Genomic DNA, 27,960 nt, shown 5'->3' on the forward strand with positions numbered 1-27,960 from the left:
CTCTGAAGAAGAAAATTAAAGATCTCAGAAGATGGAAAGATCTCCCATGCTCATGGATTGCAAGGATCAACATTGTAAAAATAGCCATCTTGCCAAAAGCAATCTACAGATTCAATGCAATCCCCATCAAAATTCTAACTCAATTCTTCATAGAGTTGAAAAAAAGCAATCTGCAAATTCATCTGGAATAACAAAAAACCCAGGATAGCAAAATCTATTCTCAAAAATAAAAGAACTCCCAGGGGAATCACCATCTCTGATCTCAAGCTATGTTACAAAGCAACTGTGACAAAAACCACATGGTACTGGTACAGAGACAGGCAGGTAGATCAGTGGAACAGAACTGAAGACCCAGAAATGAGCCCACACACCTATGGTCACTTGATCTTTGACAAAGCAGCTAAAAACATTCAATGGAAAAAGAACAGCCTCTTCAACAATGGTGCTGGTTCAACTGGCAGTCAGCATGCAGAAAAAAGCAAATTGATCCTTTCTTATGACCTTGTACAAAGCTCAAGTCCAAGTGGATCAATGACCTCAACATAAAACCAAATACACTGAAACTATTCGAAGAGAAAGTGGAGTAGAGCTTAGGCACACAAGAAAATTTCCTGAACTGAACACCAAGGATTTATGCTCTAAAATCAAGAGTCAACAAATGGGACCTCTTGAAATTGCAAAGTTTCTGTAAGGCTAAGGACACTCTCAAGAAGACAAAACAGCAGCCAACAGATTGGGAAAAGATATTTACCAATCCTACATCTGATAGAAGGCTAATAGATAGATAGATAGATAGATAGATAGATAGATAGATAGATAGATAGATAGATAGAGATAGATGATATATATATATATATAAAGAACTCAAGAAATTAGACTCCAGAGAATCAAACTATCCTATTTTAAAAAGGGGGGGGGGGGAGGGAGTACAGAGCTAAACAAAGCATTCTCAACTGAGAAATACTGAATGGCCGAAAAGCACCTAAAGAAATGCTCAACCTCCCTTGTCATCAGAGAAATATAAATCAAAATAACCCTGAGATTCCATCTCACATCAGTCAGAATGGCTAAGATCAAAAACTCAAATGACAGCAGATGCTGGCGAGGATGTGGAGAAAGAGGAACACTCTTCCATTGTTGGTAGGATTGTAAGCTGGTACAACCACTCTGGAAATCAGTCTAGTGGTTCCTCAGAAAATTGGACATAGTACTACCTGAAGACCCAGTTATTCCACTTCTGGACATATACCCAAAAGATGTTCCAACATCTAACAAGAACACATGTTCCAGAATGTTCATAGCAGCCTTATTTATAATAGCCAGAATCTGGAAGGAACACAGATGTCCTTCAACAGAGGAATGGATACAGGAATTGTAGTACATTTACACAATGGAGTACTACTCAGCTATTAGAAACAATGACTTTATGAAATTCCTAGGAAAATGGATAGAACTAGAGACTATCATTCTGAGTGAGGTAACCCAGTCAAAAAGAATACACATGGTATGCATTCACTGATAAGCGCATACTAACACCAGAAAGCTCTGAATACCCAAGAAACAATTCACAGACCTTATGAAGCTCAAAAAGAAGAAAGGCCAGAAGGTGGATACTTCAGTTCTTCTTAGAAGGGAGAACAAAACACTCATGGGAGGAAATACAAGGTCAAACAGAGGAACAGGGATTGAAGAAAAGATCACTCAGAGGCTGCCTCACCTTAGGATCCACCCCATATGCATCCACCAAAACCAAGCATTGTTGCTGATACAGATACAGAGTCATACAGATATGCTGAGCATGCCTGCAGCTACCCACTTGACTGAACACAGGACCCCAATGAAGGAGCTAGAGGAAGGACTGAAGGAGCTGAAAGGGTTTGCGACCCCATGGGAAGAACAACATTATCAACCAACCAAACCCTCCAAAACTCCCATGGACTAAAGCGCCAACCACTGAGCACACATTGAGAGACCCATGGCTCCAGTTGCATATGTAGCAGAGGATGGCATTGTCTGGCATCAGTGTGAGAAGAGGCCTTTGGTCCAGTGAGGGCACATTTTCTCAGTGTAGGGGAATGCCAAGGCACTGAGGTGGAGAGGGTGATTGGGAGAGGGTGCGCCTTTGTGGAGACAAGTGAAGAGGGAAGGGGGATGCAAGTGGGATGAGGGAGGGGGTAACATTAGAAATGTAAATATAGAGAGAATCTAATAAAAAAAAATTTTAATTCTTAATAGAAATGGGCATTTCTCTCAGAAGACATTAAAATGACAACAAGCACATGAATAGATGATTAGAATGTTATTTGTCAAAATGAAATTTTAAAAAGGTAAAGGAAGGAGCATTGCTACAGGATGAATAAGGACCCTCCCCCCAAACCCTGCTAACTGTAAGGCTGTATAAGCTACGTAAGGATTTGCTCTTCAGAGACGGCAGCAAAAGGTGTCCACTGCCAAACCTCATGGCCTAAAGTCAATCCTTGGGACTCGCCCGGCAGAGCTTCTGCTAGCTGTCCTGAGGGCTGCATGCACTCTGGCCCATGTGGGTAACACACAAACCAAAGCACATGTGCACACAATAAATACTAATGTAATAAAATATGAGTAATTCACATCCTCACAACCTCATTTCTTTAAACATTAATGTGCCCAATACAGTAAACAGCAGCTAACTATACAACTTAAGTTCACTTAAATACTTAATAGAACCACCATCTTTAGTGGCTTAAGTTTCAAGTATATATCATCTTTCTTAAACAAATGGCTATATTATATAAATATTAACAATGAACATGCAAGCAACCATGAGGACACTATGCATTAATGTCTAGTATGCAAAAAAAGAATATACTGAGCATAAGAATGACGTCAAAAAGGACTATATTCTATTCTATATATAACTCCAGTCATATATAATGTTCAGAACAGGCAGGCTTCATTAGTATATGGGATCAGTGGTCGCACAGGGCTTAAAGGCAGGACAATGTGGAGGAGAGTAACCGTTGATAGACACTGTTCCTTTGAAGTGCTGGAATTGTTTAAAATTATATTAATGCTTAAAATGACAATGTGTAATTCTGGAGATTTATCAAAACTGTAATACTTAGGTAAAAAAGAAATTAACTAACCTGAAAAACGGATCCTTTCTTATGGATCTGCCTCCATGTTTTTTCTCATAGTGTTGTAAGAGGAAAATCCACAGTACACACTGCAAGTAGGGCTAAGAAAAGAGTATGTAACAGCTCATGACTAAATCATCTTTTTTTCCCCAGCAGAACCAAGACTACATAGCTCAGGTTCTTTACATAACCAGAGGGGGGAATCCAACTGTTTTATTATGTTTGTTGTAATAAAGACATTTAAATGTAACTCTTATTTAGTTTCTTGGTGCTTGAGGTTGAACTGGGGGCTTCATAAACACAGCGCTTTTACTATTCCAGTAACTATAACCCCAGTCAAATACTTTAATGCTAACAAAGTAGTGTTATTTCCCATAAAATAATTCTTCCTGTATTTTCTGCCCCTATAAATTCATTTACTGTCAGTTTTACAAAGTATAATCAAGATATAAATTTCGCTGGGCTTCTGTCACTGGCTTTTAATCTCAACACTAAGGAATTTAGGCTGAAGGATCATAATATCAAGACCAGCCTGAGCTATTTAAAACCCTGTCTCACAAACACCACAAGACTACGTTCTTCCTTAGAGAAAGCCAGTTTTATTAAAACAGAATTGGTGGCATAAAAAAGTCAAGTATGTTGAAGCAGAGAGAGTTGGAAAATAAAAGGTATTACTACAAAATTACAGATTCACTAACATAACACACTTAACTTACGAGCTTGCTCTATAGCCAATAGGACAAAAAGTAAAAATAATCAAAGCACAGGCAACCAAGTCCTTCTTTCCTAATTCACTCTGGAGCCTGAGGACGACCTCGGGCTTCTGAGCAGCCTGCCTCCAAGCACTAAGTGCTACGTCACAGGAGTGCATCAGCACACCTGGCTGCTGCTGTGCTCGGGATCAAACTTGTCCATATCTGCTGGACAAGCACTCTTCTTCAAAGGTTCATTTTATGTACGTGGGGTGGGTACACTGTCACTGTCTTCAGACACACCAGAAGAGGGCATCAGATCTCATTACAGATGGTTGTGAGCCACCATGTGGTTGCTGGGAATTGAACTCAGGACCTCTGGAAGAGCAAGCAGCCAGTGCTCTTAACCACTGAGCCATCTCTCTAGCCCCCTGGACAAGCCCTCAAGCATTCTTAATAACTGAGTTATGTCCTCAATGTATAAACAGTTGCCTTTTTTTAGTTTTTTTAATTTTACTTTATGTGTACATGATTTTTAGTTCGTTTTCTTTTGTTAATTTATGTATACCACATGAACACCTGGTGCCTGTAAAGGACAGAGGAGAAGGTAGAATTTCCTGGAGCAAGAGTTAAGTGGTAAGGCACCATGTAATTGCTGGCAATTGATCCTGAGTCCTCTGGAAAGCAGCCATTGCTCTTAACCACTGAACCATCCCATCAGCCCCACAAATACTCTCATCAAGACACAGGAACACTGAAAATCATTTTTGTTATTTCTTACCATGATTACAGCAACCAAAAGTCTGTCCCATGGATTGTAAGCATTTTCAGTTTTTGGTATATTCTTCCAAGAACCCTACAACAAAATATTTGTATATTTATATGCACAAGTATTTGGATTTAAAATGTTCAATATATTTTAATTATAAATATGTGATCTCTATAAATAAGTTGCTCCTATTAATAAGCGGTATCTTATGTTATAGCTAACTTAAAAGTTTCCTTGCCAAAAATATTTCTGGGGCAAGGATAGTCAAACATATTAAACCAAAGTGGGGAAAAGTTACCCAGCGGTCATAAAGAATAAATTCACTGGTTAATTAGTGGAAACTTTGTATTAATCCCTTGAGAATTTGATACAATATAGTTTACTCATAGTTACCCTACTCCTACCAACTTCTTACATTTTCCTGAAAAAGTGGAAATGCCTTGAGTTATCTATGCTCAAAATTAATCTTTTTTTATGTTTTCCTGGTGGAGGATCTCTTACACTCAATTTTCTCTCATCACTTAATCTTTGAGGAATTCCTAAATATGAAACTGACTGAAGCCAGATCGTACATCAAATTATGCATAGCAAATTGAGCATCATAAACAATGTAATGACTGCAAGTTTTTCTCCTGTTATTTTACATCCCTGTGCTAAATTTATAATCAGGCAGCAGCAGATAATCTTATCTAAAGCTATTTTCATACAAGAATTAAGACATTAAGACTAAGAAATATGTATTTAGACTTTAGATCTTCTGAAACACCCACTAGACATACCTTTATGAAAGAAATCAGACAACCCAGGAGTGGGTAGATTGGGATCGCTACGCAAAAGGTGTAATGGAAAACATCCGTAACTGCATATCCCAGAAAGAAAGTTATTTCCGTGACTGCAACACAAGCCAGGGCTGTCTAAAGAGAGACGGGAGAAAACAGGTGACAGAGTATTTGAAAATCTCTTATAAATTTATTTATAAATTGTGCCTCAGCATCCAACTAGGTTTTTGATCCTCAAATAAACCAGGCAGCCAGGGATGGTCCTAGGCCAGGAAGCCGCAGTCACTGACATCTGCTGTCGGCTGTAAATACTATGAGCAGCACCCTGCAGAGGAGATGAGGTGGAAGATCACAGGAAACACTGCTAGTTCTTTCCAGAGAGGCTTCACTTAGGGAAGATACACTGCACCCTGTGCTCCAGCACTGAAGTGTGCCTGACTTCTACATAAACTGACCTGAAAAACTGTAAGGATATAAATGTGACTTACCACAGAATAGATAAATGACCAAAACTCCTTAGTATTTATAATTTTCTTAAAGGTGAACGAAGCTATGTAAGTGAACAGAATGACCGAGGGCACATAAGCAATGAGGCAGAAAACCTGTAAATCAGAAACACGTGTCTATAAAAATGAGTACTTAATAACAATATAAAATATTACAGTAATATTAAAATATTAAGTAATTTTATTCATCAAATTTCATTTTCAACAAATCATTTCCAAAACTTTCATTGTGGTTATTTAAATAGCTACAATCTACAACTCTACTTAGCCAATAAAATCATGCTTTTAATTTAATGTTTTAAACAACTCCAAGTAGTTTAAGATGCACATTATTTGTAATTTTTTTATACCAAGTAAAACACTCTCATTATTGTAGCATTAAAATCCATTACAGCTAGTTACAACTATCGATCTCTCAAGTACTAGCAACCATTCTTTAAAACCTTTTAGATATATTTACTTTAACACATGAGGTGCTTTGCCTGCTTGTATGTGTATATACCGTGTATGTGACTAATGTCAATGAAAGTCAAAAGGCATCAGATCCCTTTGAATTGGACTTATGCAGGATTGTTAGGCACCATTTTGATGTTGGGAACTGACCCCAAGTCCTCTACAAAAATAACAAAATTATTTTAATTGCTGGGTCAGCTCTTTAGTACTTAGCAACCATTTCAACACATCACACTTAACATAACTTTTTGTTTGTTTGTTTCCATCAGATTTTTGGTTTTGAAACAGGGTTTCACAAATACAGCCCTGGCTAGCCTGGAACTCACCACATAGACCAGGCTTGGCCTCAAACTTGTAGAGATCTGTCTGCCTCTGTCTTTCAAGTGCTGGGATTAAAGGTGAACACTACCACACCTGGCTTTGATATAACTTCCAGGTTTATTTTACAGAGTGAGGATTAGTGTATTGTCATAGTTAGGGTTTTACTGCTGTGAACAGACACCATGACCAAGGCAAGTCTTATAAAAGACAATATTTAATTGGAGCTGGCTTATAGGTTCAGAGGTTCAGTCCATCATCATCAAGGCAGGAATATGGCAGCATTCAGACAGGCATGGTGCAGGAAGAGCTGAGAGTTCTACATCTTCATCTGAAGGCTGCTAGGAGAATACTGGCTTTCAGGAAGTTAGAATGAGGGTCTTAAGTCTACGCCCACAGTGGCACACCTACTCCAACAAGGCTACAGCTTCTAATAATGCCACTCCCTGGGCCAAGCATATATAATCCACCACATATATCAAATACAAATAATCTCTAGGAAAACGAGGTTTGCATCCAGCATCCTCATATGTGGCTCTATGTTGTTTTGCTTTTTTTCTTTAAAAGCCATTTAACCAAAGGATTCTTAATTAAACATTTCCAAAGTTCACAGATGTCAGTTATATAGTTATTTCACACTTTCAGACAAAGTTAAAATCTAGGAGAAAGAAAAAAAAATATCTAACAGAAAGTTTGTTTCCCTGGACTAACTATGGCCCACTGGTTAAGAACTAGGCAACTCTGAGAACTGGCATATGGATCCTGTACCTTCATAACACGACAGGCAAACTGCAAATGCTGGTAACTCTAGCTCTGAGGGAAATGACACCCTCTATGACCCTGCCTACACTGGTTACTGCACATAAATACACGTACATACCCACACCCATTCACACTAATTAAATCAAGTCTTTTTTAAAAAACCAATTCCCTCCTTGTAAAATATTTAGGTCTGAGAACACAGGAGGACGGCTATATTTAGATGCAGGATGCAAGCAAGTAGTCTACTTGAAAGACCACGACAGCTTCACGGGTTATTTTTAAATGGTGATTTGCTTTCTTTTTATATAAAAATAAACTTGTAATATAAATTGGATAAGATATACCATATCCAATAAAAAACATTTGCTTTATTTTTTTAAAAAGCTGATACACATGCTCTTCTGCCTCCGGCTATCATATGCAAGCAGACCTTTAAAAATATGTAACTATAAAGACCGCGAGCACAACACAAATGATGCAAACTTACCACTGCAAGAGACTTTACAGGGTGAAAATACAGACCATGGTGAAATGCAAATAAAGTTCCCAGCATCGAAGTCAGAACAACAAAGAACAAGGGGATGTCCACCACAGCCTGTCCCACCCAATAGGCTGATGGCAGAAGACCCGAGAGTTTAAGCTGAGTATAAGCTTTGATCTAAAAAAGAAAGAAAGAAAAACTACTAAAATCTTAAACATTTTACAAATAAAAAGCAAGTCAATTATTGTAGAGCATTTGATTTTATTCAACAAAACTAAAGTAACTTTCCATGCATTCACTTTAGCCTTTAGTCAGGTTCACTTATGAGATTTTGCAATGTCAACAAAAGTTTTAAGAATCAAAATATCATAAGACAGAAGGTAACATAGGAATGGTGTGCGTGTGTCATCAATGAGTGGCCAAACACAGTCATGTGAACTATGCAGAAGTAAATAAAGATATGTTTCAGTGGAAAAGAATTCTCATGTTCAAAGTCTACTTTCAATAAAAACGCTGATAAGCATAGCATTTTTTTTTAAAAGGCTGCCTAATATCCTCTGGATGTGCACAGAACTTCAGATTATGTGTGAAACTTTGAAAATACATTTGAAAACATTTTAAGTGCTTTTAAAATAATTGCTTGGTACATAATGTGTGGTTTCACACTGGCATTTTCATGTATAGTATTACTTAAATAATGTTTTCCTTCTCATTCGCTCCTTACTTTTTGTAAAAATCTTTCCCAAGTCCTGATACCTAACAATACTGTTCACTGATTTGAACTACGTCGAAAACTATCTGCTCCTGTTAATAACTAAGTACTATCAAAGAGCAGACTGCAGAATGAGAGATGGGAACAAGGAACAAAGATTACTCTAGAGGAGGAAGCGGGGCTCTAGAGAAGATGGCTCAGAAGTTAAGATCACTGGCTGTGCTTCCAAAGGTTCAAGCTTTGATTTCCAACATTCATACAGAGGCTCACAACCATCTGTAACTCCAGTCTCAGAGAATATGACGCCCTCTTTGGACATCTGTGAGTACTGCAGGTATGCAATGCACAGATACACATACAAGTAAACATACTAGTATGAAACTAGCATTTATACACACTCACATGCAAACATTCATAGCAACTGTATTTGTAATAGTCAACCTAGCAACGGTCCAGATGTTCTTAAACAAGTAATGGTTATACAAACTATAATATACCCCATACCTTGAAAAGAAGACTATTGAGTCTCCTAAAACAAATGGCATGAATGTCAAGAAAGCACTAGAAAGTTACAGTAGTAAAAACAAAGTCAATCCCCCAAAAATGTATAGTGTAATTACATTTATACGTGTATATGCTCTTGAAATACAAACCCACAGACACAGAGAAGAGGTTAATGGTGTGAGAAAGCAAGGTAAGTCAGCGGCGGAGCTGCTTTCCTCCAGCCTCTGCTTCAGACCCTGTCCTTATGTGCCTGTGCTTTGCTGGAGTGCCCTCTGACTTCCCTTAGTGATAGGCTGTTATCTGGAATGTAAACCAGTCCTCCCTAACCCTAGTTGCTTTTGGTCATGTTGTTTTATCACAGCAATAGAAATAGAACTAAGACACTCTCTAAATTGAATGTTCTTAAAGTTTTCAACTTGTTTTTATATAACCCTTCTTACTAGCAGGAATTAATACCTGTAATTTTTTAAAAGATTTATTCAATGTATGTGAGTACAGTGTAGCTGTCTTCAGACATACCAGAAGACGGCATCAGATCTCATTACAGATGGTTGTGAGCCATTGTGTGGTTGCTGGGAATTGAACTCAGGACCTCTGTAAGAGCAGCCAGTGCTCTAAACCATTGAGGCATCTCTCCAGCCCAATATTTTATTTTTTTTAAGGTATACAGTTATTCACATATGTGTGTGAGAGAGAGAGAGACAGACAGAGAAAGAGTAAGAGAGAGAGAGAGAGAGACAGAGACAGAGACAGAGACAGAGAGTTTTTTATTCCACATGCATGAAGGAGACAATAAAGGGCAGAAGGGGGTACAAAATTCCCAGGAACTAGAGTCACAGGCAGTGTGAGCTGCCATGTTGATGCTCAGAACTGACCTAGGGTCTTCCTCAAGGAAAGCAAGTGCTCTTAATCGCTGAGGTATCTCTCCAGCCCCTCGTTATTGATTTATATTTACCTAGATTGAAAATCAAACCCATGCATTTCCTTGTCTGTGTTCCCGTGTACAACAATTAGAGCAGTCAGTTCTTCCTTCCATGTGTGGGTTCCAAGCCTGACAGAACCTGATGCCTGCAACTGTTGACATGAACAATTACCTTGTGGTTGTCTGCGTTCTCCATGGCAAAGTAAGGTGGCATTGCAGTGACAATGATTCCAAGCAAAGCTGCTTGAAAATACAGCTCAACTTTAAAAATAATGTCAGTAATTTCCTGAAAGACAAATACAAAATAAATGGATCCAAGAATTACTTTCAAATTAGAACACCCTGAAAGCATTTAAATCCCTAAAGATCTAAGCGATTGTGACAGGGTTACTAACTGGAAGTGTTGGATTCCATTACCAACTCTGCCACTAGTCCATATGTGAGATACACAGTGAGCGGAACCCCCAGTGGCCGGAAGAACAAAGAAATCCCTAAGAGTGGTGTTCGGTGCTTCTCAGTGGCTGTGGGAAGACTCTGATGACTCCATCAAACAGGATGGGAATCCCTCCTTTCCCCTTGGGAAAAGCTATATCCAAGCTTATCTTCCTAAGGAGCCAAGGACTTCCACACATGGGTGACTTTGACTCCTACAGCTCTACGTCCCTTGTCACCCTAAAGAGTCAAGGAGTCAGCTAATTTTCTCAGGCAGTCCAGTAAGTCCCTGAAATCCAAATGCCTGAAAGGAAGGCTGCTTTTTGTGCTATCCCCTCCCTTCAACAAGTCTGTTTCTCTGTCCTCCTTCCCACTGGGGACCAAACCAGTGTCTTGCACATGCTAGGTAAGCAAGCACTGGAAGAGTAAACCCTGGACTCATCCCTACCCTTTGTCTCTAAGATGGCACACACGAAACAGGGAAGGCACTCTGCTTTGAATCCACATGTCTAATAAGCACCCTGGCCCTGGGCACTATTTCATCAGATGATACAAAAATAGTATATCACTGTCTTATTGTCTCTGGTCTTCAACACTTGGTATGTGAGTAAAAATGGTTTGTCAGGTGACTCAAGATGTCTTTCAATATCTCACTAACTAGATTACACATGCACACACACACACACACACACACACACACACACACACATGCACACACAATGTTGTTTTTGTCTACAATTAAGAGATCATTGTTTCACAAACCTATCAGCATTAAATAAAGCTGCTCTGATCTTGAAGCCAAGTAACCTTGGAGACTCCTAAACTCCCCACCTCAGTTTTTAACATTAAGAGATTTCCACTGATGAATTCATCTTTTTGTCTGTTTGCTTACTTGAATGAATGGGGTACTCCAGATCTGGATAGCTTCAGTCACATTTAAATGATAAAGGTAGTAGTTACTGATGATGTTCATCATTACTGGTAAAGAATAAACCATAGTACTGTTGAAAACAGCAGTAAAAACATAATCCTACAATTAAAAAAAAAGGAAGGTTATTACATACTTGGCATAAGTGTACTAATATTGCTAAGGATCAAACTTTACTTGCTAACTAACCTTATTGGATTATTATTTAATGAGTTAGATTTTACTAGGTATTGTGAAAAACTGCTTCAACAAGTGATAGGAAAAATATTGATAGCTGAAGATAACCTGGCTTGCAATATGCAAAAATTTTAACAGAAATATAATGTAAAACTGAAATTAAAAATGCTTACTGGTCACTTACCAGGGCATAAAAGCTATCACCGACTAATATAATTACTTCTAAAAGCGAACTCTAGTTCAGGACTAAAGGAATAGGTCCCGCTAATGAATTTCAGAGCAGTCGTGTTAGCACCTTGTAAGTGCGGTGTGAGGACACACACAGAGCACTCTTACCTTTTCAGAACGCACCACATTTAGAGCCGCACTATGAGGGGCAGCAGACACATAGTCACTGTCATTAAACATTGCCACCATTATGTTCTGGTGTGTGAAAAAGTCAATGAGATCATCGATATCTGAGTCTGGAATTAGAACATGAGAATAAGAAGAATCAGCTGAGGTGCGAACCATCCGGAAACGTTAACAACATTAGGAGAGAGTGCTCATTCAAGAAGACCCTTTCTCTTCACCTAGACACTGGTAGAGACTGGCTCTGTAGACAGCTGGCCAAGATTCAAGTCCTAGTTGTATCCGAGTACACTGTATGTCCTTCAAGCAAGCTACACTGATATCTTAGTGTCCTCTTTCGACAAGAAGGAATAAGTGTGACTACCTTTTAAGTATGGTAGTTATGACAATTAAGTGACTGACCACAATGCAGAGCTTTAAACAGAACCCGGCACACAGTACTGTGTAAACTATACCTGCTGCCTACAAAAATATTAATAACAGTATAAAGTTATCATGAAACTTGACTAAAAAGAAAAAATAATCTATTTTAATTATGCCAAAGTAGCCAAACAGAAAAATCAATCTTCTACCTACGCTCTTAAAATGCCCCCCACCCCACCCCCTACCCCGCAAAAAAAAACTTGGCTCCTGCCCGTGTTTAATTGCACAGCACAGTGTCTGGTGAGTAGAGAGATCCTGTTCTACCATCACAAAAGCCAGGAGCCAAAGCACCACAAATGTGACTCACAGGAACCCAAGTCTCACAAAACCAAACAGTCTCAGGAACTGAACAGAAAGACAGGGCAGACCGAGTGCCAGTCTGAATGTCAGGAAGAATGGTGCTTTCGACACAGAACCTTCTCCTAACCAGGACCTCACCTGACCGCTTAACTTTACCAGAGCGGCTAAGTAGCCGAGAAAACAGCTACACTACAAGTGTCGTAACTATGTAATGCCTGCTCTCAGAGAAGGGCAAGAAACCATTTAGTATGTGCTCGTGTGTTGTGTAGGCTTCCTTTTGGACCAGCAATGGGAGTGTGGACCCCAAAGCAAGAAACAAGAACATAGAAAGCAATGGAAGAAACAAACAGTGAAGACACTAGGATGTCTACAGAGAAAAAAATGTAATCGAAACAGAAAGATTTGAGATACATAAATTTTAGATATGCACAAAAACTCAAAAGTATGAGATTTCACAAAAGCATTGTTTTTTAGCAATATAAAACACACTTTAAAGTGAAGACAAGATTTCTAAATGAAAAAAGTAAACTGTAAAAAAGCTTTGGAGAAATTTTCTATGCTAAATGCATCTTTCCCAGAGAATAGTAAAGTTATGTATCACACTCAGTACCATATTTTAACTGTAATGATTGCAAAAAAAAATCATTTCTTCAACAGTCCTCAGCCTCCAGGCTCTTATGTAAGCACATGTCATAGGGAAGCTGATCATGAATGAATGCTTCTTTCTTAAGTTCTAATATTTTAAAAACACAGAATCTTACTTTAAAATTAGCTCAAGTCCATAAAATATGAAAAAAATCTTTGGTCAATTATATATAAAGAATAAAGTTGTGGCATTGTCTGCCTGTTCTTGCTCTCACTAGCAGGTCCATTCCTCCACGGGCATTACAGCCTCCTTCTTTAGGATTCCACCGTATACTGAAGACCAGCTGTGACATCCAGCCTCGTGAACAAATGTTGGACTCTTACACCTTCCATTCACAGGCCCTCCATGATGAGTGATTTCGGGGCACTTCCCTCTCTCTGTAGGAGATGGCCGACAGTGTCAGAACTGCTCTGCAGGGCCTTGGCAGGGGAATCAAAGCCTCCATGTGAGGAACCTGTATTGTCTCAAAGCAAGATACTGGGATCCAGCAGAAGCCAGAGGAGCAGCATCTCGGAAGGGCAGGTAGCCCCTTGGCCCAGATAGCCCAGAGTGTAGAGAAGAAGCAAGAACGGGAGCCACGTATTGTTAGTAGAATTTCCCAGTGTGGTGCTTGGAATGGAGTACTCTGTTCAGTCTCCTCTTGCGTTATCGAGTGTTTATTCCTGTGCTTCAGTCAGTCACAGCCCAGATTATTGGTGAGACGTTTGGTCATGGCCGGAATTCTTCCTCACATCAATTTTCAGTTATCCTTGGGTGCTCCCCGTTTGCACTTAGGGTTCCAGGATATAGCTGACTTGGCATTTGAGGTATCAAGGAGGAAACCTCATCCATTCCCCAAAGTCAGCAAAATAATTGCTAATATGCTCTTCAACCTTTTGCTACAGGCATTTTTCCTTATTCAGGGGATGTTTGTGAGTCTCTTCCCCTTCCATCTTGTGGGTCAGCTGGTGAGTTTGCTGCACATGTCTCTTCTCCACTCCCTGTACTGCTTTGAATACTGTTGGTTCAACAAAGGAATTGAAATGCACCAGCGACTGTCAAACAGAGAAAGGAACTGGCCTCACTACTTTGGGTTTGGCTTGCCCTTGGCTTTCCTCACAGCAATGCAATCCTCCTGCATCATCAGTAGCTGCCTCCTTTCTATCCTGTTTCCTTTATTCATCATCCGAGCCAATGAAGCAAAGACTCCTGGAAAAGCATATTTTTTCCAGCTGCACCTCTTCTCCTTGTAAGCAACAGACTTTTCCACAAGACGGCCAACCTGAAGTCAGCCCTGAGCAGCTCATCCTCTGCAGAGAAATTCCCTCCCCCACATCCTTCTCCTGCAGGTCACTGAGTCCTGCTGTCAAAGGGTGGGACTGGCTGATGTGGCAGCTCTTTTCTCTGCTTTCCTCCCCCTGCCTTGGAAGGCAGGACCCACTGCCAAGGGCCCTTTGCAATGTCCCTTGTCTTTGAATTGGAATCTTTCTGACTCCAGTATGTGGATTTTTACCACCACCCTAGGTCTGGAAGGACCAGAGTTTTCCAGCTGTTTTTTAGCTGTTGCCAGCTCCTGTGCCTGGACTGATCTGAGTACTTTTCCCTCCTTTCCTTGTGCCATTTACCTTCCCACTTCCTCCTGCCTTCCAGCACCCCTGGATGAATGGGCTTTGTTTGTAATCTTAACTGTTGTACTTTGGAGTGAGCTGTTCTTGTCTTTCTGTGGAGCACATACAGTGTGTGTGGGAGGTCGAGGAGCATCCGGCTGCCCCACGTCACTCCCTCTGCAGCCATCACTGTCTTGTCCTCTAGTAACCCGGGTTAGGTTCTGGTCTTTACTGCTCTGCTGCAGTAGAGGAAAGGAGTGGGGAGAGGAGCCAAAGAGATGGGACAGAAAGACCTCAGCCAAACTGGCTGGGTTTTAAGGAGTCATGTTTTGTTCCCCTTGAAGGGGAAACCATTCCCCCCACCCCACTGGTACATTTAGAGTTGCCCAGCTATGGCGTGGTGCCAGTTCTGGACACATGCCACTGCGTCAAAGCATGCTCAGAGGACCTGAACTTCGTAACTCCGAGGATGAAATTTACTGTTGGCCACTGCCAGGTCAGACTGGTGTTTTCAGGAATCCTGGGTGCTTCATAGAGGAACCAAAGGGGTAAACTTACTAAACCATTCAACCTGTGATTGGTGATGTTTTTCTGTCATTTTAAGAGTCAACAATGGGGTGTGAGGGCAGATGTAAAAAAACTTGTACAATTTTAAAATATCACAATTAAATGTGAGCTGGTTTCTCATTTTTAAAAAAAGAATAAAAATAGTAAATACAAAATTATTAACTGCAAACCTAAGATATTCGGATGAAGTTTATTTTGTGTTGTTTGTTTTTTGGGGTCTTGCTTGTTTGATAGGGGTTGCTTATTTGTTTTGGGTTTTTTTTTTTTTTTTTTTTTTTTTTTTTTTTGGTGCTGGTTTTTGGTTTGGAGTTTTGGTTTTTGGTTTTTCAAAACAGGTTTTCTAGCCTTGGTTGTCTTAGGACTCTCTCTGTTAACCAAGCTTGCTGGCCTAGAACTCACAAGCGTTCACCTACCTCCGCCTCCCTGGTGCTGGGATGTAACTACCAGCTGGCTGGGTGTGGATATTTATATGTAAGTAAGGCTTTCTTTTTACTTTATAAATAATTCTTCAATAGTGCTTGAAGAACTTTTAGCATCTCAATGAAGATGTGTAAATACTGCATACTATCAACTCTTGTTTAGGAAAATCTTGCACACTCTCAAATTCATTAAGCCCATCATGAACTTTGAGATACAACATACCAGTAATTACTGTTTTAATGAGAACTTAATAACTACAAGTAGTATAAATTAATATCATTCAATATCAATAGGTAAATACTCCACTTAAACTTTACAATAACGGTCATGCTTGCTTTATTTTTAAAAGGTCTAAAAGCCCCCTCTCTGAACCAACACACATTCACAGACCTTCACACACTCTCACCAGTAGAATTTTGAAGCAGCAGGCTTGTTTTGTATTTATGAGGTTTATCTCCAGGTTTTAGGAAATACAAGTCTGGAACAAGTTTGATGGGAACCACAGCATTTTTAAAAGAATGATGGACCAAAAACATAAAAATCTGAACTGCAAAAAAAATTAAAAGCAGAAGCAACCTGAAAGAAAAAAGAATATATCTTAATATACATTAACATATAGATCTATTAGGTGTCTTCCTTCATAGTAGTATAGATTCAACACTCAGTTACAAAACAATAAAACAAGAACAAAAATCAAAGAAAAATAAAACCTTCCAAAAAATCTACTACCAAAAATGACACGATACCAATACTGGAGAGGAAGCTAAATGGAATATCAAATTTAAAAATTATTAAACTGGAGGCAAGGAGAAGAAAAAGTTAGAAAAGTGTACTTGGACTAGATTTGCTCTTAAATTATATTTTATATAAACATAACTGTTAAAGAGTGAGGTGTTGTCATCAATGCTCATGCCTGTGTATCTGAAGGAACAGCTTCTTGCTCAGACTCTTCTAGCCACTCCCATCCCTGCAGGGGGCAGGGCTGCTTCAGTGGAGGGAAGACATCAGACACCGAGACAAGGCTACACTGTCCTTACATTAGCTGCTCAGCTCCACTGAGGTACTGTCCATGTGTATCGTACAATATACTGTCAACGCATACTAAACATATATGCACACATTACCATGTTACCCACTTCTACTGTTTTGCAGAGAATGCTTTAGTAAAATGATGTTCAACTAAATAATTAAAACATGCTGACTTAAATGATTTTCAGGACAACATAGTTAGAAACAATCAGATGTTTGACTAGCGTTTGTTTTATACCAAATGAACTTGGTCAAAACCTCAAGTAACTCCAGATTATTTCAGACATGTATGGATGTTCTTATTATTAAATTTTATTTCTACAATCATTTTTGTTCTAAAAAGAGAGACATACAGTACATAAAAGCAGGATGCTGTTTTCCATAAGTCATTCTTAGATGGAAGAGAAAAGGTATTAACTGGGCGAATAAATGATGTAGAGAATTTTTACATCCTAGGTTTACTGGCTATATAACTTTATGCTTCAACTTTCCTCACCTAATGAACAGACATGAATTTAACTTTCTTGCTACTTACTAAAAACAATTATAAAACTTAATGGATAGAAAAATTATGTAATTATATAAATGCAAAATAAAAATTTTAATGTAATGACAATAACTCAAAAATTGGACATTAGATAGTATCACTTGTCACTTTATCATTTTATAGATGAGACAATACCAATTTAGGAAAAAAGGGTAGAATTGGGCACACACATCTTTAATCCCAATATTTAGAGAAACAGGTGAATTTAGGTGAGGTGGAAGCCAGCCTGGTCTACATAATGAGTTCCGTGCCAGCCAGTGCTACACAGTGAGACATTGTCTCAGAAAGATTAGATAGATAGATAGGTAAGTAGGTAGATTGACTGACTGACTGATTGATCAATTGATTGATAGAAGACATAGGATAGACAGACAGACAATAAGAATGAATAGAAAAGATTTAAAGTACCAAGGATATGTGATAAAATTACTATGACTGTGAAGCTATTATTTAATCTTTCAGAACTACAAAGCTGTGTACGTGCATTATTTAAATGTTTGAATAGCAAATTCTATTTGCAACCTGAAAAAGACAGGTTTTTGGGAGGAGAATGATGGTTGTACTCACACAGAGCGCACTGATTTGCTTTCTCGTTTCAATGAGAGAAAATGAAACTTTGCTATTGTAGATACTTGCTGCTTCCAAAGGCTCATGGTGCTCACTAGAGAAGCTTTGGTTTCAGAAAGGATAAGTAAACTTTGTTCCATTTCATCAAAGGATTTAGAATCGGCCTCTTCCTCATGTGGCTGCTGTGTAAATATGCTGTAATCTATTTGCCAATAAAGGTAAACAAACAAAAAAAACATTTGGAATATTTGAAATAGAAAGATCAAAAACTAAGACAGACCAAGGCTGCAGAACATGTGTGGAAGTGATGTGGATCACAATGGAGCTCTGACACCACACAGCTCCAGCTTGGCTCAGGGCCAGGTCACCACTTCCTTCCTCCCCACCAACCCCCTCGCCAGTCTGTTTCCAGATTAGTTCTTTCCTTATTTTCCTCTGTATTTGACAATCAAGAATCCAGTTTCTCCTGCACCAAAGACAGCTTTTACTAAAATTTTGCTTCTCCGTTCTTTTGTGAAGAAAAGCTTACACTGTCAGCCCTTCTTTTCTTCCAGATGCTCCCATCAGCATCCCCGCCCACCAACTGCTCTCCCCACCCAAGGCCTCTTCCCTATCTCCGTAAGAGCATCTCCATGACTTCCAGATGTCTAGCTCGAGCCCTTCCATCTCAGGTAATGAAGGAAATGAGGCTTCTGCTGCGCCTCAGATAATGAAGGTGAGCACTCCTACCTTTCTGCAAGCCTTTCTGCTCTCAGGAAGTGGCAACTGCATGAACTTCTCAGTCAACAACTTGAGATTGGCCTTTGATCCCTCCCTAGCAAGCCCTGGCAAACCACTACTGCTGGGATCAGCACAATACAATCCACTCTGCAGATTTTCCTGCCGCCCTAATCAAGCCCAGTTTCACACACGTTCCCTGACTGATCCACTCTTCCTTCATACCACAGCTATCATTCAGTTATAGAAATGTTTTTCAGTGCTAAGTATGAACCCAGAGTCCTGCAGATTCCAGACAAGTCGGAGCTCCCTTCCCAAGCAAGAGTGTGTTCACTAAAAACAGACCAGGAATTTCCAAGTTATTCCTTTCTTTAAACCCTTTGACACCGCACTCAAAATTAAAGGAAGCTCTTCCTAGATGTTCAAAGGCAAAACCTGACTCAGCCCTCAGGCTACTCTCCGTTAACAACTCCAATTACTTCCTTCATGATCCCCCGTGGGAGCCTGCATTTTGGTCTCTCGGAGACATCTAATTAATGTCTCAACACTTGAGAAGTGGAAGCCTTCTTTACCCAGTACGTTTTGCCCTAAGATGTTTGCATGCATAAATTTTTCTGATGATTCACATCTGAGTTCAAACATTTCAATAAAGCCCTCCCTGACAGTAAGCCCTTCCAGGAGTACCATGTCATATCCTTCATAATCTCTGACTATTAGCAATGCTGCCATTGCTCATTGGCTTCTGCCCTTGGCTCCACTTCATACACTCGCATAATTAATTCATTTACTTATATACCTGTGTTGTCCAGTTCATTCGTTCTTAGTTCAGTTTTTACCTGCTTGGTCAATTTCTGCTTCAACTTCTAGCTTTAAGAATACATCCTCCAGTGTTGTCATGGAAACACCATAAGAAATAACACCCAGGTTTGAATGAATGTCTAGAGCAGAAAACAAGCCTAAAAGAAAGAAGAAAGAGGTCGAGTGGTACAGAGCTCTCTATGTGGAGAGATGGATGGAAAGATGGCGCAGCCATTAAAAGCACATATGTCCTTCCCTGTCCCCAGTGTGAGGTGGCTCACAACTGCCTTGAACTCCAGCTCCTAGGAATCTGATGCTTTCTCTGAGAAGCCCCCACAGGCACCTATCCTCACATGCAAACACCCATATACACACATGATTTAATGTGAAATCAATATAAACTGACCTACAACACATGGACAGCCTCCCTACACACATATATACACTAAATAATAACAAAATAAAAAAGAAAAACCACACACACACACACACTACCTCATCCTCAGGAAAACTACACACAATCCTGCCAGTTTTGAAGCAGGGCTCCCAGTGCTGGCCTGGAACTTGCTCTGCAGACTAGACTGGCCTCACACCTATATCCATCTTCTGGCTGTCTCTGCCCCCAAGTTGCTATGATGACAGACAGGGACCAGTAAACCCACCCTAATTTTCTTGTTTTCTTAGCAACATATACATGTCTCTTTATTTCCATTAAGTATTGAAATTAACAAGTGATAGTTGCATACTATTTGTGAAAAGACAAAAACCAATATTAGTATGCCGCACTTCCAGTCCTGAGACAGTTTAAGCAGAAAACGACTCTTACCAGCTGGGACTCTTACCCAGAGGAAATAATCAAAACCAAAGCTCTATTCCACCAAGAAACTGAAGAAGAGAAATACCTGAAAATCTGTCCATGTCTTTGAAAGGCAAGCCATACACGAGCTGCTGGTCGCTGTGCTGCAGCAGGGTGGCTGCAGGGATGTGCTGTCTGACCAGCGAGGACAGCGGCTCGGGGGCGCAGTCTCTGTCTGTGTACATGCTGGAAAGGGCCAGAATCGCTGTGTGTGATTAGTCAATTAACAATGAATGAATTGAATGCTCTAAACTACACCACTAACCACGGCTAGGGAAACAACAGAGCAGGCCTTGAAAGCAGCAGCAGTCGGGTAAGCACACACAGAAACAGAATAAGGTCACAGAAGAACAACTGTTACCTCAGGCGGTAGCCGATTCCCCATTTACTTTTTAGGAACATTGAAGAACCAAGACATTTCAGCATTCCTTGTGATATGACAGCTTTCCTGTCTACAAAGAAAATTCACATTTCAATTTCTAAGTTAGTGACAGCATACATGCAAGTATTTCATCACTAATCATCACGATAAACTCATAGGGAAGACACTAGAATAGCATCACCTATTTTTTTCTGATGAGAATATCGAGAGAAAAATACACATTGCTTAAACATGTTTCACATAGCTACTAACAAAACGAAGCCAACAACTGTCTTGAGGCAGCCTGACTTCAGAGTACATACTCCAAATAGCTCAGAGCCTTCCTAAAGGAACCTGTAATACAGGAGTTTTCATGATCCCTTTATAACCAATTGTTCAAAAATAAAGGAAACATCAAAAATAAGAATGTGGGGCTGGAGAGATGGCTCAGCAGTTAAGAGCACTGACTGCTTTTCCAAATGTCCTGAGTTCAATTCCCAGCAATCACACAGTGGCTCACAACCATCCGTAATGGAATCTGATGCCCTCTTTTGGTGTATCTGAGGACAGGAACAGTGTACTCATACATAATAATAAATGAATGAATTTAAAAAAAAACAAAATAAGATAAATAGTAGTTCACTGAATTCTTTTTGATATAGATACTACTAAAAAGGTAAGTGGGTTATCCATTTAATACTACAAAATCAGCTAGAAAAAGAAGTTATAGTAATTAAAACTCTTGTCCTGGGTGTTAAAAACCAATCTCATATATGTTAACATACACATAACACAAAACGGCACAGAAAATGGCTAACAGGCCATCGAGAGCTATTTAGAATGATCTGCTTACAAAGCTGGTTCTTGACTAGCAACTGGGAATCTGGATGTGGGAAGGTTATGATTAGTGTCAAAACAGACAAGGAAAACTTACTATTTCTAAACGCTGCAAACATGAACACAATTTACCCTGGATTCTTGCTTTCCTTTCCTTCTGGAGTTGTGCTGTGTTAGGAAGAATAGCTCTATGAACCAGTACACACAGGAATTACGAACACTGAACCTCTAATAAACTAGCAGACAATAGTTCATTTTGCATTTGCTTACAAGTAAATCATGGAGAAATTAAGGGCCTCTGGAAAGCACATGCCTGGCTTCTCCAGACTTCTGCCTCATGTGACTTAGCCCTTTGCTAATTTTGCTTCATAGCCTTTTGCAATGATAAATTAGTATACAGTGAATATGACAATATGGAAACTCTTTTATGAGTTATTTTGAGAAATCACTGAAACAGGATGATCTGGAAAACACTGAACACAGAAATATATAGTTTTTAATTTTTAAAACATTTTGTGAAGAATATGCACCATTAAATGATAATTATTTGTTCCTCGGGATGTAGCATTTCCATATTCGGCTCCCTTATCTTTTAAAAGTAAAGCAAACATCTCACCAGCAAGAATGTCAGCCTCATCCATGAAGTGAGTACTAAACACTGTCACTCTGTTAGCCTTTCTGTACTTTAAAAGATTCCAAACAATGTGGCGAGAGCAGGGGTCCATTCCTGCCGTTGGCTCGTCTAGCAGGAGTATCTGAGTGAACCAGGTATAAGAAAGGCAAGAAAATCAAGATATTGAAAATGTATGTAGATGTTGGAAATTTTATCTATTTCAAGTTAATATTTTCATCCAAAAATCTCCCTTAAGGTTTGTATAAATGTTTAAAATTGTGAATGAATCTTTTCCTTGGTTATTTATATATATAAGACACTGGTATAACAATTAGACAAACAAAATGGCAAAATATTAAGTATATTGATATATATAATTAAATCTGTAAGCAGAGCAATTAATTTTTAGAGGCAGATGTTCTGTAGCATTACAAGAGACACATTCTTGGCTGAGGGAAGGACTTTTTCTTTCTACTTTTTGAGGGGCACTTTTATTAAGATAGCGTCTTACTATGTAGCCTAGACTGGCCTTGAACTCATGATCTTCTTGCCTCAGCTTCCTGAGGGCCAGATTATAGGCAAGTTCCACCTTATCTGGCCTCAGGTTGTTTTTTATTCAAGAAGCATGAAAGGGTGCTAACTGGCAATCCAATTATAAAAAGTCAAGACTCCACCCTGAGCCCGTGCTGCAGTAGAAAGGAGGAGCACAGCAAGACAGTGGTTTCCATGGGCTCTGCTGTGAGCACACACTTGGGTTTCTAACAGTGTGTAAGGTGAAGCTGCTTCTGTTTCTGCAGGCCAGAGAACAGCATACAAGAAACACACATGAAATCAACACACCAGATAGTGACTAACTCAATTAACCATTTAAGTTTTGTCTGGTTCTAACTTTTGAAATTTCTTATTTTTTATGCATATGAGCATTGTATATCTGTCTGTGTACTGCATGTGTCCCTGGTAAACCACAGGCCAAAAACTGGATCAGATCCCCCTGGGACTGAAGTTAGAAACAGCTTTAAGCAGCTACGATGGTGCTGGAATTGAGCACAGGTCCCCTGTGCTCCTAACCACTAAGCTACATCTCTAATCTAATACTATTTAAAGTGTCCTATCTCATCAATGAAATTAACTCTGTATCTACCTTTGGATTCCCAAGAAATGCAATTCCTAAAGACAGCTTTCGTTTCTGGCCACCACTTAATTTTTTCGCCTGATTATCTTTGATGGCTTGCATGTCCAAATCCAGTAAAACTTTCTGCACCTGTAAAAGTAAAGTGTATATAATGTTCTATCAACAATCATATCATTTTCATAGCAATCAAAATCTGTTTTTATGTATTTTGAGTTTTAAAGTACTATTTTAAGCATCATTTAAACAGTATAATTTTTAAATTATTTTTAATGTCAACTTTAAAATGTTAAGTGAGGATTGCTTAATTTTTATAAATACTATATATAATTTTGAAAATAAGAAGTAACAAGGTTCTTAGGGAAATATTTGCTTTGATTTTGTGCCTTGCTGGATGAGTACCCAGGCTCTGTGTGTGCTGAGGCACAGAATGACAAGGGGAGAGGGCAGAGTAGAAGAAAGGGTAAGGGGGTCTCCTCAGGAAGAAAAGAGGACCATTCACATGTACTATTGTATGCACTCAAGATCCATCTAATTCTTCATATTTTCTCTTTACTGGCCTACCTGAGCTTTATGTTTATAATTTCAAGCAAATCATATTAATGTATAGGAAATACAGTGATGACTTATATATGATAACATACTTCTTGAATTATATTGTTGGCTGGTATTCCTTTGATTGAAGCCAAAATTGATAAATTTTCTTCTACTGTCAGAACATCAAAGTTTATATCTGACTGTGGACATATGCCAATCATTTTTCTTGCTTCAAACATTTCATCTATTTCAGAGACTCTGTGTCCATATATGGAAGCGAACCCTAGAAGGAAAATATTTAAATTTACATTAAAGATGCCCAGTTTGAAAATGCATGTTCTGATGTAACTAAGGACTTACTCACTTTGTTGTATAAGCAAAGCCAGAATTACTATAGATTTGGAAGATAAATTCTCCTTTTGATAGTACTGATTGATAGTATCTGTTATATTTCAAACTTAAGGCTTATTATACATGGAAAGAGTAATAGTGAACTACAAGCTTAACATAACCATACATGTCACTACCGTGACGGTGTTCATGGCTCACCCACCATCTCTTTCACATCCAATACCATGAAACAATGAGCGAGCTCTGTAAGTGGTGTACACGATGGTTGTATGGTCAGTCTTGAACATAATAATGCCTTAAAGTCCAGGTTTCTTATCTCAACTGAACCAACTGATAATTTAATTATCAGATTTGAACGATAATTTGCTTTACTTACGAACTTCTAAGTCGATGTGATAATGAATAGAGAACTGTAAGCCATGTGTCTAAAATGTAAGATGTTATAACTCATGTCTAAGGGCATTTCAAGTAAAAGGAAAGAACAAATCAAACTAATTTTGAAAGTTAAGTCTCATTTACAAAGTTGAAATGCAGGGTTAATACAATCTGGCCCCTTTATGATAAAATGTATTTCATTGACACTATTCAGTAACTGTAGAAACACAGGCTTCCACAGAGTTTACACCTGTAACATAATCCCAGGTCAAGAGTACTTCTTTGAGGTACTGCCATTTAAGTTTGATTTTAGGACAGTGATAGTAGTTACCATTCTTTTCTTTGGCTGTGTATTTAGATATTTGTGGTTTTTTCCAATGGCAATTTAATTTCTAATTAGTTACCAATTTATTCTTCCATGCAAGTAAGAAATAAAGATATATACACACATAAATATGTGGTATAAATAGGTATATAAAATAAATTTTTAAGTAAATAAAGTTAATATTTTTAATTTTTCTTTAATAAATATCATGGAACCAATTTTTATTGTAAAAAATAAATATATAATAAGAAAAAAACTTCCTCACAGATAAATGGCTATTCCAAATTACTGACTTAAATCATCTAGTACACATGGAAAAAGGACAAAGTCACATACTGTGACTCCTTGGTTAATAACACTAAAAAAAAATAGATTTTTTTTCTCAATTGAGAAAAGTCTTACCATCAGAAGGTGGGCACAGTCCACACAGAATATTCATCAGTGTGCTTTTTCCTGTCCCACTGTGGCCCAGGAGAGCAGTGATCTGACCTTCATATATGTCAAATGACAAATCTAGTTCATGGAAAAAAGAAACAAGGCTCAAATTCTTATGTATCTGCTCAGCTCTATGAGGGAATTCATTAACTCCGTGCGATCTTAAGGAAGACAAACTTCAGTGCATAAAGTCACCAACACAGTTTAAAAAGAGTAAGTAGTCTGGACATAGCGATATGAATAACAGGGAATGTAAAAAAAATCTGTTATTGACTTGTTCTGATACTAAGAATTAAGGCACATACAAAATATTTGAAGATTTCCTGTGCACTGACTTCTAAGTTGTCCAGGGAATTGATACAAAACTGTATCTCACCAAGGTGACTGAAGGTAAGTTAAATAAAGTGGCACAGAGAGAACCAAACAAAGAATGGACACCACAAGCCAAGAGGTTCAGCACAGAAGGGTTCCGTGTGTGAAACCTCCTTTCATTTTGTGGGTGCAGCTGCTGTGCCTGCGTGTGTGCCGCATCTCCCGTAACTACTGTGACAGATGACTGTTCTGCCGTAAGCACTGGGAATTGAACCCGGGTCCTCTGGAAACAAGACAGTGCTCCCTGGGCAAGTATGGAGTGTTCCTCATGGTTTCAGCTTCAGCCCCTGCCTCCATCCGCCCTGCCGCCCGTCCCTGATGGGAAAAGAGTGAGATGGAACAGCCCTTTCCTCTCCAAGCTGCTTTGCTCATGGTGCTTATCACAGCAACAAGAACTAGACCACGTGGGCGGTTGTCTTACAGTGGGGTTCTGATGCACGATCACAGTGTAGAAACAAGAGCTCTCTCTGACACCAGACTCACAAATGCTTCTTCCAATGCAGGACATTTTCATTTCCTCAGCAGTGTCTGACAGGCAGCAGATTTTGATTTTCAATCAGCTACAGGTCATGTTTTTGGGGTCCTACCTATAAAACTTGTTTAATTATATCTCAAAATACTTGTGGTTTTCATTCTTTAGATTTTCTTGTCATTTTAAGTTTTATATTCAGCTGTATGACTCATTTTCCACTTGTTTTTGTCTACAGTGTTCAGCATGGATCACAGGTCATATGTTTTTATAATTTTTGTTTTGTTTTAAACTTTAATGAAATTTTAATTATTCATAAAATATAAGTGATATTTCTACCTTGTCTATTTCACTGAATTTTGAGTTTCTTTTATGCAAAAACTACAGTCTTGACTATATCAGCATTTATATGAAATCTCAAAACAATGTAATGTTAAATTCCAAATTTGTTTTTTCACATTTGTTTTGGCAATTCTATGTCATTTGCATGTATATATAATTTCAGAACCCATTTTTTAAAATGAACAAAAAAATCTAATAGAGTTTTTTTCTGAGTGTAAATCTATAAAATATGGATAGAATTCACATGTACACATTCATTCTTCCAACCCTTAAACATCGAATTTCTACCTGTCTAGCCCTTAAACTTTTTTCAGCAATAATCTGTGCTTTTTAATACACACATCTACATTTTTGGCTGATAAGCACATGGTGTGTTGATGTTTTATGCTGTCAGTTCCTTGGTGCTGGAATACAGGCGCACTCATCTACTTTCCCTTACGCCCTGCACCTTCTACACTCTATGTGCTGCAGACTGACCCCATCTGCTCCCTGTACAGCCCAGGCATCTCCTGTCTCCTTCTCTGGCTTCTTGGCATCGGCAGTAACTTCCAGTTGAGCAGTTCACACTGGAGGACAGGGATGGCCTTTAATGTTCAGTACAACAACAGAATACATATTTATCATTAATGGCACTTTAGCCAGAAATGATGAGACCTGTGCAGTGCGTATAATTTAAGAATGTGTTTATGCTCATCAAAACATGCTGTTCATAACCAAAAGGCAGGCTTCACATGGAATAGGATATTTGAATCCCTTTATCTAACAAAGGTCATGAACCTAAAATATTAAAAATAAAAAACTGAAATAGGTACTTTAGGAAAAAAAGAGGGGCATTCAAACACCCAGTGAAGGGGCATTATTTATTGGGCCAAAGTAAAAGAAAACCATACTAAGATACCACTGTACCCTACCAGAATACAGTCACACAAATTAAAAATATCAGTGTGTTAAGTGTATTTTACAGATCCTGAAAGATACTGACACATCACTAAATGTACTCCAATTGTCTAGACAGTCTTCACAAAAAAAAAAAAGAATCTTACAACAAGATAAACAATGCTGATATATGTACAAAATAATAAAATATAATATAATGGAACCAGAATATAATATAAACTGGCTCAAAGTGTTAGGTATTTTCATGTCAACAAATACTACGTTCTGGCTTTATAACTTCCATGTTGTAAGTTTTATTATCAACATTAGTGACATAAAATATAATGGGAAGACAGAGGATCTTAATGGGTAAATGTAACTTTCCAACAGTGATGCAGACTGGTTCTCCATCTGTACTACGATGCTATGGACTAAATCCCGGGGCAGCTACTTACTTCTCAACGCTTCCACATTCTCCGTTTTCTTTCTATAGGCTTTCTGAATACCACTGATTCTGAAAAACACAGATGCAGATTAAAAATACTTACACAGTCTTATAATCACATGTGTTAACATAACA

General features: G+C 38.7%; 1 protein-coding gene and 1 pseudogene across 4 annotated transcripts in view; one reads left to right on the forward strand and one right to left on the reverse strand.

Annotated features, from left to right (window-relative positions):
- Positions 1 to 27,960, reverse strand: part of ABCA5 (ATP binding cassette subfamily A member 5) — a 69,736-nt gene that overhangs the window by 14,323 nt on the left and 27,453 nt on the right. For all 3 annotated transcript variants that reach the window (XM_080922863.1, XM_080922864.1, XM_080922862.1), the window contains exons 11-28: positions 27,836 to 27,894; positions 25,289 to 25,399; positions 23,943 to 24,118; positions 23,311 to 23,430; positions 22,173 to 22,311; positions 20,720 to 20,810; positions 20,405 to 20,544; positions 19,541 to 19,660; positions 17,988 to 18,189; positions 16,251 to 16,420; positions 11,888 to 12,015; positions 11,339 to 11,476; positions 10,187 to 10,300; positions 7,883 to 8,053; positions 5,845 to 5,958; positions 5,357 to 5,491; positions 4,590 to 4,664; positions 3,126 to 3,217 (exon numbers count right to left, since the gene is read on the reverse strand). In XM_080922863.1, the coding sequence (XP_080778989.1) occupies positions 3,126 to 3,217; positions 4,590 to 4,664; positions 5,357 to 5,491; positions 5,845 to 5,958; positions 7,883 to 8,053; positions 10,187 to 10,300; positions 11,339 to 11,476; positions 11,888 to 12,015; positions 16,251 to 16,420; positions 17,988 to 18,189; positions 19,541 to 19,660; positions 20,405 to 20,544; positions 20,720 to 20,810; positions 22,173 to 22,311; positions 23,311 to 23,430; positions 23,943 to 24,118; positions 25,289 to 25,399; positions 27,836 to 27,894 (2,295 nt within the window). The remainder of the gene's footprint in view (positions 1 to 3,125; positions 3,218 to 4,589; positions 4,665 to 5,356; positions 5,492 to 5,844; positions 5,959 to 7,882; positions 8,054 to 10,186; positions 10,301 to 11,338; positions 11,477 to 11,887; positions 12,016 to 16,250; positions 16,421 to 17,987; positions 18,190 to 19,540; positions 19,661 to 20,404; positions 20,545 to 20,719; positions 20,811 to 22,172; positions 22,312 to 23,310; positions 23,431 to 23,942; positions 24,119 to 25,288; positions 25,400 to 27,835; positions 27,895 to 27,960) is intronic.
- Positions 13,658 to 14,607, forward strand: LOC308426251 (etoposide-induced protein 2.4 homolog; annotated as a pseudogene). Its single transcript has one exon. The product of its transcript is annotated as an etoposide-induced protein 2.4 homolog (transcript).

The sequence above is a fragment of the Micromys minutus genome (assembly GCF_963924665.1).
Source record: "Micromys minutus genome assembly, chromosome: 10".
NCBI classification, from domain to species: domain Eukaryota; kingdom Metazoa; phylum Chordata; class Mammalia; order Rodentia; family Muridae; genus Micromys; species Micromys minutus.